General features: G+C 38.3%; 1 protein-coding gene across 1 annotated transcript in view; it reads left to right on the top strand.

Annotated features, from left to right (window-relative positions):
• Positions 1-5,774: 5,774 nt before the first annotated feature.
• LOC137039800 (NLR family CARD domain-containing protein 3-like) overlaps positions 5,775-13,020 on the top strand; it is a 61,541-nt gene continuing 54,295 nt past the window's right edge. The window contains exons 1-5 of the mRNA XM_067415073.1: positions 5,775-5,835; positions 6,045-6,129; positions 6,440-6,635; positions 6,731-8,666; positions 11,682-11,852. Of these exons, the coding sequence (XP_067271174.1) occupies positions 5,795-5,835; positions 6,045-6,129; positions 6,440-6,635; positions 6,731-8,666; positions 11,682-11,852 (2,429 nt within the window). The 5' untranslated portion in view covers positions 5,775-5,794. The remainder of the gene's footprint in view (positions 5,836-6,044; positions 6,130-6,439; positions 6,636-6,730; positions 8,667-11,681; positions 11,853-13,020) is intronic.

Genomic DNA, 13,020 nt, shown 5'->3' with positions numbered 1-13,020 from the left:
TGATAAATTGTTAATAAATTATTATTTACGATATTTTAAAGTGCCCACGATAACAATATCGTGCATATTCATTATCGTGATAAATCGCATTATCGAAAATCGGCACATGTCTAATATATATATATATATATATATATATATATATATATATATATATATATATATATATATATATATTAGGGGTGTAACGGTTCACAAAATTCACGGTTCGGTTCGATACGATACACTGGTGTCACGGTTTGGTTCGGTACGGTTCGGTATGTTTTAGATACAGCAAAAAGAAAAAATTGGCAGATAAATTACCTTTTTTTATTATTTTTTTATTAAAACTAACAAAGTATGATTTTTTTACATTGAACAATGATGGAGCTATACTTTACCCATCTTCTGTGTAGTTACAGGAATAAGACATTAGCTCTTTACATTAGCGTGTGCGGTGCGCGTTGCGTGTGCGGTGCGCGTTGCAGGAGCCCCACACCCTGTAGTGCTTCCACATATGCTGCGTTTGCAGTCCGCAACTGATCCGCTGTTGCACACCACAAACACAGCATTGATTCAATATTTTTTATTTAAAATCCAAAAGTTTTAACTGAACATGCCTCGTCAGAATTCCAGTTCTCTTTGTTTACTCTTTAATAGAAGTCAGGTTACGTAGCCCACTACATTTAAACAACATTTTATTAAATTCATTTATTCATATTTATATACTTTAGATTTAGCTCACACAAGTGGCAAAACATTTAAACATAGTTTATAGCCTTAAATCACAAACATTTTAAATTAGAAACTTACAATAGTCTATACAAAAACAGCCGACTCTCGTCTTTTCTTTCGTTTTTACACCCTTTTAAAAGAAATCCTGCAGGTCAAAAAGAACTTTGCTTTTCACCTCCAAGAAAGTACGAGTGCTCTCCATTATGGCACAATTTTTTTTACCTAAATGCCAGGTAAGGTGTCGTTTTGTTGCTTTACTTGAGAGAAAAAATGCCATGTGTTGACTTTGAAACAAGAGTATAATTTACATTATATGCATCTGTGGTGAAATTACTAGATTTTCGCGTCAGTACATGTTTATTTTAATGCGAACAATGTTCTATCACTTTAATGCAGCAGTGCAGCGCAGCAAAAAATAGCCTCGGTACGAAAACGATCCGCGCACTGCTGCAGACGCAACGCACCTGGAACGGACTGACGGACCGCATCCGCGTGCAGTGTGAAAACTGTAATCCGTTAACATGGGTACGGGAAAAAACGCAACGCACACGCACTGCAGACGGAGTATGTGTGAAACGGGCGTAAGGTCTCGTATTCGCGGCTATAAATGGACCACTCGCCGCGGTGATGTCTTTTGCCATTTGAATAAGTTGGAAATGTCTGTCTAAATGCTGCGGGGATAGTTTGTGGGATAGTTTGTGGCTGTTTCTCCTTTTAATCGTCTTGTTGTCGGCGTAAATGAGTTGATTGACATGACATGAATTATTCCCGCTGCTGTATCATCAGCAAATGCGACATACCGTTGTTTTTGAATCCATCAATCTTGCCAACACCATCATAGCTTACAAAAGAATCCAAAGTTCACCCAAACACCAGACCAGTTGGTTATTGGAGGATCTTCTATTTCTGGTTTGTTAAACGCAATAGCCATTTTGCCACGAGCATTCAGCGCGTAGCGAGCACCTGACTGAGCAGCCTAAAACATATTTGGTGTTTTTTTTTTTCTTTCACTTCGGCGGTGTCAGGGGCATTGCCTGTTATGTCGTTTTGGTTATTAGGCTGCATATTATTATATTTCACACACTTTTTTTATTTTCCAAATCTAATTAATTAGTCCAAGAACCGTTCGGTACATGATGCGTACCGCGTACCGAACCGAAAGCCTCGTACCGAACGGTTCAATACGAATACGCGTATCGTTACACCCCTTATATATATATATATATATATATATATATATATATATATATATATATGGGCTGTCTATCTTACTCCATTATCCCATTTGAATTTCATTCATTAGTTTTTTTGATATTCAAATATTAAATGCTTTTGACTATGTATCAAAGATGCAAATATATACTATGTATCTATCTAGGTAGTCTATTTAAGTTGAAACATATTTGAGAACGTATTACTTACACAGAAACAAGTAAATCAACTGATGGCAAAGACCGCAGAGCGCAGACCTCTCTCGCCCTCAGCTCACGCTCTCTGCGCATAACGGTTTAAATGAACAAACTCTGAGTGCTGCTGATCAAGAGTTTTGTGCAAGAAATTTAAGCTCTTGTCCCAAATATAGCAGGCTTCATCAGTGATTAAAACATATTAATAATATTAATTAAAGTTTTACAGCATATTGCACGCTCCGAGCGAGCTCTGCTGTGCTAAACATGGAGCTTTGCCTTGACATGAAACGGTGAATAATCAAACCAGTGGAAGCAGAGCATTTATCCTTTATTCAGGCGATATCTCTTCAGTCAGTACAGTAGCCTTCACTTTAATAATGTTTCTGTTTAACATTAAATCAAACGAGGCATGGTAATATGCTAACTGTATCTTACATACAACTTTATCAGCCAACCTCCTACAGACCAAAATCCAAAGTACTTCCAGACCTGGCTTTAGATTTCGGAGGGTAAAATCACTTTCTCTGCTGCGGTCGAGTTGAGCTCTGCACTTTCTGCCATCTTCCATGCGAGATTCGTGAGCTTTCAGCATTGCCGCTGTGCCTGACAGTGCGACTCCTGTGACCTGCTCCTGAACCCTCAGACACGCGAGCGCGCACATGATTAAAGCATACAGCCACGCCTCTGCTACCGCAGGCGTTTTTTCCAGTCTTTTTATTTTATTTGAATATTCATTTTATATATATATATTAGGGCTGTCAAAGTTAACGGGTTAATAACACGTTAATTCACTTTAACGGCACTAAATTTATTAACGCGCATTAACTCAGCGCACATTTTCTGTTTGATCCGTGGTCTGTAGTTTGAGAAATCGAGATAAGCCATAGACGTAAAGGAGGCAACAGCAAACATTAATAGGGAAAGAAAAGGGTTAACATTAATATTCTAAACCAAAAGTGCAGTTATTGCCTATAAGCTACCATCATTTCTGTTTAACCATATTAGACACCAGGTCGGAAGTAAAGTCTGTTTACACTGAGCACATTCTCTGCAGTCCGAGCGCGATGCGTGAATACACTAAGGCTCACTCTCGCTCATGTCTGAGGTAAATCATTGACACATCACCACTTACAGTACATGTGTTATATTGAACTAAATGCATTACATCGTCTAAAACGAATGCAGAGGTTACTTTTCTAAACAAGAGCGCTCCCGAGTCCATGTTCTTCACACTGTTCACGTGAATAGCGGCATAGTTCGGCGCACACGCAAAATACCGGCAGTCCAATAGGGAGTGCGCGTCTCTTAAAGGGGCCACACTATATTCCTATATATTCCTATATATTCCTCCTCCTGGTGTGGTGTGGTTCTGGTGCACTCTCAGGACCACATGACAGCTTTCACATTACCAGTTTTTCATACAAACTGTGCCATGTTCTGAATTAAACTACAAGTAATACTACCTTTATTTATATTCTTAAAATTAGAGAAATCCCTGTTTATTCTGAATTTTTAAGCTTAGGCTTAAGAGACATGAACAAGTTCTTTGATAAACATCTATGACCTTTGATACATATCTAGTCTTCATGCTTTATTATTGAATAAGTATGGTTTCACTAATAATAAAGTGAAAGTTTTAAACAAAACTGCACTGGTATCGGATTATTATCGGTATCGGCCGATACTCCAAATTTTTAAAATCGGAACGGTTCTGAAAAAATGGTATTGTGCATCCCTAGTTAAAATTTAAGCTTTTCTACTAGTAAATAAAAAAAACACAACGTCTGGTAACCTTTATTGAACTTGGTCTGGTGTTTCTCTCCAGTAATATAGTTACACAGGTAGCCACTAGGAGGCTTAAAGTCACCATGGAAAGTAGATCATGCATTCAAACATTAAATCAGCACTAGGTAACTTTTCAACCTCCATAATATATTTTTTAAGACTCTTGTGATGATAAATCGACTTACAATAGGTTGAATGACATGTCTGCCATAGCCTGATGGGGTCTGTATCGTTTTTAATCGTACTTTTAAACTTCGGGTTTCGGGTAGTAACCCGAGAACAAAAAGAACTACAAAATTCGACTGCTTTACGGCATATACGTCACTTCCACCAACACACACACTTCCTTACATTCGGACGTGCGAGCCCAACTTTGTTCGTCGGATAATATAGTCATGTCCGAAGCAGCACAGACAAATAAGAAAGAAAAGGTTTTGTTGGAGGAAAGCAATAAGAGAAAACAAAAAAGTGATGGGATTAAAGGCAGGACGAGGATCAGCATGTGACCAGCGTTTGCTCGTCGGCGTGAGCTGAAGGAGGCGTGCCCGACCGATGCTGTCCTGCTTGTTACGGTGAGCTACCACTCAAACACTGAACTGAAGGATCATAGATTTTGTAAAACGGTAACCAATAGACTACTATAATGACGCTGGCTTGTAAACGTGAGCATCGTGATTATTTGGCGTTAAAAAAAAATAAAACCCATGAAATGATATTCATATGTCATGCTGAAACATATGCCACTGACTGTAATGTTACCTGGGATGAAGACATTTCACACGCGACGCCAGAAGAACACCTGCATGTGAACTCCTGCAGTGTTCAGGGGAACTGTTAGTGCTGCACCGACCCGCGGGACGCTTTTATTAAGTTATTTGGCCCTGTATAGGCAAAATTATATTAACTCCGTTGCATTTCTGAATAAGAGACAAACCATAGCCAATTGTGTCTTTATAAAGATTTAATCCTTGCAAGAATGAATCCACAGTCAACCAGGTAATGCCTGCGTCGAGTGTGAACTGAGGAAACAAAAGAAGGTCCAACATTTTATACTCTTGTGTCAGTGTTTTACAGAAACAAAAGAAAAGATGAAGCAAATGCCTTTTCCCCCCACCCTTCTGTAACTAATTCGAATAAGAAAACAAGGGACACGATACTCCCCCCCCCCTGTCTTCCTCCATCAGTGTTTGTGTCAAGGCCTCAAGTGGTGATGGGGAGGGTTTATGACTGTGCATAGGAATGTGAGGTGTGGCTGGCATACATTTTATGATGTAAATGTAGTAGTTTTTGTATGTGTGAAGATCTAATCAATGTGGCTGTGATTTAATTACCTAATTTTACCTAACTTAATTTAATTACACCTTAGGCCTGGTGTCTCCAAACTAGCTGTCCTGTGACTCCATACTGAGGTGTTTCTGTATGGCAGAGACAGATGTTGACTTCTGTGTGAATTCAAACATAAATGATAAAAAATTTCTTCAACAGCCCGCCCCGCACCCACGACCATTAAATAGACATACGGGGTCCGCGGGTTATGAGACGACCCGCGCATCACTAGTTCAGGGCTATCAGGGTTGTCAAGTCAACAAATGCACGCGCGATGGCATCCTCTGTTGTAGGATGACAGCTTACGACAGAAGTTGAGGACATTATTTTTTCCAAACTGTAGGGGGACCCCGAGAGCAAAAGTTGCCAAGTTCTGCTTTAAAATGTTCATTTAGCAAAATACATGAAGGACAAATGCATAGCTGCAACCTTTAAACCTTTTAAAATGAGACCTGTAGTAAAGTGTTGTCCTCTTCTCTGTTCTTTGTGTCATTAGTGTAAGATCAGGCTCAGGTGTGTCCAGCTCTGTGTCTGTGAAGAGTGACTGGTCAAAAGATGGCATGCCGAACTTCAGTGAGGAAACACCATCATCTGCCAAAAGGTATTTCATGCGTTTCTTATTTTTGGTCACATGTGGACTGTTTTGGAAACTTTATAAGTGAATAATGCTTATAGCAGCTAATGTTATAGCTAACATGCTAGTTACAGCTATTCAGCTTTTTTTTCTTTATGGTTAAAAAATGTTTACAAGAGATTTCTGTAATATTTTGTCTGAACATTCTGTATTTTATTTTATTTATTTGTTAACAGGTTTCAATATGAGACATTAGACTCAAGCGTAGACACTCACAGGAACGGCAGGAATTTCACAGACAATCTCCAGTGGATCTTCCAGGTAAGAAAACACATTTTCATAAGTGTTTTATATTTATAAAAATGTAATAAAGCACAGAAGTTTAATTTCTAATTCATCTTGACAATTTATTTTTAACTTTTAAAGAATGCAATAAAAAGTAATCATATATTAATTATATTTATTAAAGGTAATAATATATTTAAAAAATCATTATATTTGTCAAAAATGACACCATTATCATGTTTGTCTTTTTAACTGATATTTTAAATGATTGGATAAATGGTTTTCAGAAAATGTGGATGTACAGTTTGGTTTAAATTGTTGTTCTGTCTTTTTTCTTTCTTTGTAGGATCTTGAGAGCAAAATAATCAAGTTTCTGAAGAATGAGCTGGGAAAGTTTAAGAAGATATTGCAGAAAGAGAACACAGAATCCTTCGTGAAGGACTTTAATGAGAACAGATGCAGTATCAAAGAAGCAGCTCTTGATCTCACACTACACTACCTGAGAGAGATGAAGGAAAATACAGCTGCTGATGCTCTAGAAGGTAAGAGACTCATCAACATCTGTCAGATTGACACTTATAAATCTAGGAGAGAAAATCAAGACTAAAACAATCTTTTTTTCTGTTCCTGTGTTTAGATGAGCTGTTCTTCATTCCTCAGCTAAAGTGTGGCCTAAAGAAGAAGTATCAAAGTGTGTTTGAAGGAATTGCGAAGCAAGGCGACTCCACACTTCTGAATAACATCTACACAGATCTCTATATCACTCAGGGTGGCAGTGAACCAGTCAACACTGAACATGAGGTCAGGCAGATTGAAGTTGCTTCCAGGCGTCATGAATCACAAGAGATACCGGTTGAATGCACAAATTTATTCAAAGCATCTGAACAAAACAAAGAGATCAGAACTGTACTGACAAAAGGAGTCGCTGGCATTGGAAAATCCGTCTCTGTGCAAAAGTTTGTTCTGGATTGGGCTGATGGAAAAGAAAATCAAGATATCAGATTCATATTTCCTCTTCCATTCAGAGAGATAAACTTAAAGGAGAATGAAAAACAAAGTTTGATGGACCATCTAACTCAGTTTTTCCCAGAGACAAAAGGACTAAACCTTACAAGAAAGAATGATTTTAAAGTCCTGTTCATCCTTGATGGATTGGATGAATGTCGTCTTCCTCTGAAGTTTGACTGTAATGAGACGTTGTGTGATGTATCGGCACCAGCCTCTCTGGATGTTTTCCTGACGAACCTCATCAAGGGAAATCTGCTTCCTTCTGCTCTCATCTGGATCACCACCAGACCAGCCGCTGCCAGTAAGATTCCTCCTGAGTACATCGACCGGCTGACAGAGATACGAGGATTCAATGATGAACAAAAGGAGGAGTACTTCAGTAAAAGATTCACTGATGAGAAAATAGCCAATGAAATCATTGATCATGTTAAACAATCAAAGAGTCTCTTTATCATGTGCCACATCCCAGTCTTCTGCTGGATTTCAGCCACTGTTCTCCAAAACATTCTGGAGGAGAAAAGAAATAATGATCTGAAAAATAATCAGTCTGATGAGATCTCTGAAACACTGCAGGAATCAGATACTGATGACACTCCCAGGACTCTGACACAAATGTACACACACTTTCTCCGCTTTCAGATCCAGCAGAGCCGTCGAAAATATGATGGAGAATACACACCAGATGTGTCCTGGGATAAAGACGCCATCCTTTCACTGGGAAAGCTGGCATTTCAAGAGCTGGAAAGAAACAACCTGATCTTCTACGAATCAGACCTGGAAGCCTGTGGTATTGACGTCTATAAGGCATCAGTGTATTCAGGCATGTGTACCCAGATCTTTAAGGAGGAAACGGGGATCGTTCTTGGCACCATGTACTGCTTTGTTCACTTGAGCATTCAAGAGTTTATTGCAGCCCTTTATGCACATTTGTTTCTCGACGTCAAAGAGAAAAGTGTGTTTGTTCAAGAGTCTACAGCACAGGAAAACAAAAATGAAACCATGATTGATTTGCTTAAGACCCTTTATGCATATCTTATTCTATACATCAACAAGAAAACTGCATTTTATCAAGAGTCTACAGAACAGGAAAACAAAAATGAAGCCATGATTGATTTTCTCAAGGCTGCGGTGGACAAGGCACTCGAGAGTGAAACTGGACACCTGGATCTTTTCCTTCGCTTCCTCCTCGGTCTGTCGCTCCAGTCCAATCGGCGACTCTTACGAGGTCTGTTGACACAGCAAGATGGAAATGACCAGAGCAAGAAGGAAATTGTTCATTACATCAAGCAGAAACTTGAAGCTAATCTGTCTCCAGAGAGATCCATCAATCTGTTCTACTGTCTGAATGAACTGAATGATCAAACTCTGGTGAAAGAGATTCAGACCCACCTTAGCAAAGGAAGTCTCTCATCTGCTGACCTTTCACCTGCCCAGTGGTCTGCTTTGGTCTTCGTGTTGTTGACATCAGAGGAAGAGCTGGAGGAGTTTGAGCTTCAGAAATTCATGAAATCAGACGAGTGTCTCATTAGACTATCAGCAGTCATCAAAACCTCCAAAGTTGCACTGTAAGTCAAAGTCAAACAAAGTCATTTTTAGTTGTGTTTTTTTTTTTAGGGTTCCCGCATGTCCTGGAAAATTGATGGTTTAATTTTTTAATAATTTTTTTGTGTTATCCTTTAGCTTAGAACAAAGAGTTTCTTACATAAGTAGAAGAACGTGCTATATTTGGGGATGCTAAGTTTTGAAACATTAGTCAGATTTCATTCATCATGAGTAAGAAGCTGAAAATATACGGCGGAACATTCAGTTTCAAAGCTGTAAAAGCGCCCATTTATGGTAAATGGACTGCATTTATATAGCGCTTTTAACAGACCCATGGCCATCCAAAGCGCTTTACATCTTGCCTCACATTCACCCATTCACTCTCTCATTCACACTCTCTCATTCTCATTTAAGCCAGCTTGTCATTGTACTGTTCTGTTATGTTTTTCATTAAGAATAGTATTGATATTAATATTAAACACACCATTCAGATAGTTTGCTCCCAAATTGGTACTTATTCTAAAGTGAAAGTAATCTGTACAGCCGCACATGAACTCATAACGGTGCGCATTATGAATGCAGACTCCATTCTATGTGAAAGATAAAGATAGAAACGCGCATAGGAAATAAAAACCTTGCATAAATTATATACCATCTGCCTAATCCTGGCCAAATAACAGAAATGTCGATTCGCACAGGACTACTATTATCACAGGACCTCGGTGTTCAGTGAAATATGGGAGGTCATTTGCGGGGGAATTTTTACTTTACAAATTACAGACATGGCCGATTCGCTTAAGATCACCGACATTCTCTGCAATTATTACAAATCACCAGAGGTCCCCAGATAATACTAGCCCCGTGCGAATAGGGCTAATGTCAACTGGTAATCAGCTACCTAACCTGGTTAATATTATTTCAGTAACTCAGCTAACCAATTATTTTAATACATTATAAGCCTGGGATCTGCAACCTTCAGCAATTACACAGCATGTTATATTTAGTTATGATTGTTGTCAATAGTGCAGGTACTTTGGTATTGGGCTGTGCCGGTAAACAAGACAACCGCACCACCACACTAAGTAGCTCCAGTGGTGGTCGGCCAAAACGTTTTATTTTTGTATGATGCACCTTTGTGGGGAAATATACAACAATATATATATATATATATATATATATATATATATATATATATATATATATATATATATATATATAATTTTTTTTTTTTTTTTTTTTTTTTTTTTTACTAATATTTACTTTCTTATATCATTTATATAACTATTATTTACTGGTATTTATTTAAATGTTTTAAAGGCTGTAGTAAGTTGTTTCACTGATGGAAGTAATAAAATAAACACATACAGGTGCACATACATATAATTCAAAAAGTTTATTTAGTTCACTAATTCCATTAAAAAGTGAAACTTGTATATTATATTGATTCATTACACACATACTGATATATTTCAAATGTTTATTTCCTTTAATTTTGATGATTATAACTGACAACTAAGGAAAATCCTAAATTCAGTATCTCTCTATTTATTATCTATGGTAATAAATTAGAATATTGTGAAAGGTTTCAATATTGAAGACACCTGGTGCCATGCTCTAATCAGCTAATTAACTCAACACAACTGCAAAGGCCAATAAATGGTCTCAGTCTAGTTCTGTAGGCTACACAATCATGGGGAAGACTGCTGACTTGATCCAAAAGATGAGATACTGAATTTGGGATTTTCCTTAGTTGTCAGTTGTAATCATCAAAATTAAAGGAAATAAACATTTGAAATATATCAGTCTGTGTGTAATTAATAAATATGTGTCACTTTTTGAATGGAATTGGTGAAATAAATTAAAAATTTGATTATATTCTAATTATATGATCAGCACCTTTGTGCTTAAATGGATGTTTGAGCCTTGTTTATCTTTTTGTTGTTGTAATTATGTAATTGATATATTTATATTTTTATCACCGCAGTGGTAAAAACTGCCACCGTCACAGCCCTATTAGGTACTAAGTAAACATAATTTTTTTTATAATGTAGGGGTGTGACGAGACACTTATCTCATGAGATGAGACACGAGATGAGATTTTTACATATTTTTAAGAAATCCACAATGATGAAATGCATGACTAGAGATTAAAAATAGTTTGCAGGTACATTTCAAATGTTTTAAATCTTGTAATGAATGTCATTTAATTTCTACTTTCTTAATATGAATTATCATATACGTTACCTTTAACTTTCAATTTCGTGATCCTTTGAATACTCTGTGATTAGGAAACGAATCCTCTGCCACGGTCTTGTCCACCAACATGTACCACTCACACACTCATAACACATGCTGAATACGAGCGCTTCACTAACACACAACACAGGTCGTCTTCTCGTTGCGTGATCGCTGCTGCGCAAGACTCGAACAACTCATTCTAGATGAACTGATGGAATTGAAGTGAGTTCAAGTGACTGTTATGATTATCCACCTGAATTAAATAGCAAATAGCAATTTAATTAGCAAAACTAGAGTGGAGCCGTAATATAAACTTCACCCGCACACTCCTTCATAACCAGGTCATGAGAATAAGACAAGACAGAAATCTCGTCACAGTTTAGTCTCGCGAGATCTCGTGGCACGAGATCTCATCAGACCCCTAATTCCAGGCTTTCTGCAGTAAAAAACATGTACTAAGTCAATTTAATACCCACTGATTGGTGGCTGCATTTAAATGCTCCCATGTGGGTTTTTTGTGTTAGCACTCTGAAAAAAAAGAATCATTTGATGCTTCCACAGTGTGTTTTGTTTCAGTGTGTTTTTAGAGCATTGAGCATTCTAGCCAGTGTTGAGCACTTTATAGGAATGGCAATGTTTTTCGTCTGATTTGGCACCTTTTAAAAGACTATCGAGCTAGCACTTTTAAATGTATCATTTATTGTCATTAAAAGCTATAGGTGATAAAAAGATTTGATATTTGTATTTTAGCAAATGTATTCAAACATATTATTCTGGAATTTTACTTATTTCCCTTGTAGGCTAAATGACTGTAACTTAACATACAAAGGCTGTTCAGCTCTAGCTCGAGTTCTTGGATCAGATACCAATCTGAAAGAGCTCAACATGAACCATAATAATCTCCAAGATTCAGGAGTGAAGCTGCTCTGCACTGGATTGGAGAGTATAACTTGTAAATTGGAAAAACTGAGGTAAGTTCTGTGACAATAGACAGGGCTCATTTAGCTCAAAATAAGCAAAAACATAAGGTGAAATCAAGACTTAATGATAATGAACAGGGCTGTGTTACCCAATAGCATTATAAGTTTAAGTTGATCATAGAACAATAGCCACCAATGATCTCTACGATCAACTTAGGCTTACAAAGCTTTTTCGAAAAGAACCCCTGGACAGTATGTTCTGCAGTTTTGAGGTATTGAGCTTCATAGTTCTTTGTAGATAGAACAGTTTTGTTCCCTTTCGAAAGGGAACTCGCACTGCGTCCTAGAACGCTTCGGGGGAACGCCTCCAGCACGACAGGTGTCTGAAGCTACTATCGAATCACGTCAATCCTATTGACCGGTGACAGCCCATGACATCATCAACGTGCGACCAGGAATTATATAAGGGAGCCTACCAAACATGACACCATCTTTTTCGTCTTCAGGGACTGTTCTGTCTGAATTTCTTAAAGGAATTAAGGTAATTCAAATTCAGTTATTTACTGCCTGGGATAAAGAGCATGCACAGTCAGTTTGTGTTTTACACATTTACACTGCTGTTTGCGAGAGGGTTGTATTCCTCTCAGATGATCTGGCGGCTGACGAGACTTATCAAAGCAAGTGCTCTTAGGGATGGCTGGTGAGATTGTTACTCTCAGCCACCCTGACCGTGTATGCTGACCTGTTCGATGTTATGGAACGCGCTGCGGGCAGTCTGCAGTCTGCAGCTGCCATGTTGGCACATTAGAGGAGAGATAGCTTGTGCTAGATTGGACGATCGATTTCTCCCCAGCCATAAACCATCGGCTCAGTTGAGCCTTCCGTTCCTTCCTGATCTTCTTACAGAGATCGAGAGGGCACGGAAGGAAGAACCCATATTTGGTTCTTCCAGGGGGAGAACCAAATATGGGGCGGCAGTGGCTCAGTGGTTCATGTAGATTGTCTACAAACCAGAAGGTTGGTGGTTCGATCCCCGGTTCCATCTGACCAAGTGTCGAGGTGTCCTTGAGCAAGACACCTAACCCCAGCTGCTCCCGACGAGCTGGATGGTGCCTTACATGGCTGACATCGCCGTCGGTGTATGAATGGGTGAATGTGAGGCGATATGTAAAGCGCTTTGGATGGCCATAGGGTCTGTTGAAAGCGCTATATAAATGCA

This window comes from Pseudorasbora parva, chromosome 14 (genome assembly GCF_024679245.1).
Source record: "Pseudorasbora parva isolate DD20220531a chromosome 14, ASM2467924v1, whole genome shotgun sequence".
Classification (NCBI taxonomy): Eukaryota; Metazoa; Chordata; class Actinopteri; order Cypriniformes; family Gobionidae; genus Pseudorasbora; species Pseudorasbora parva.
The sequence above is the reverse complement of the archived record's forward strand: the minus strand, read 5'-3'. Positions and strand labels throughout refer to the sequence as shown.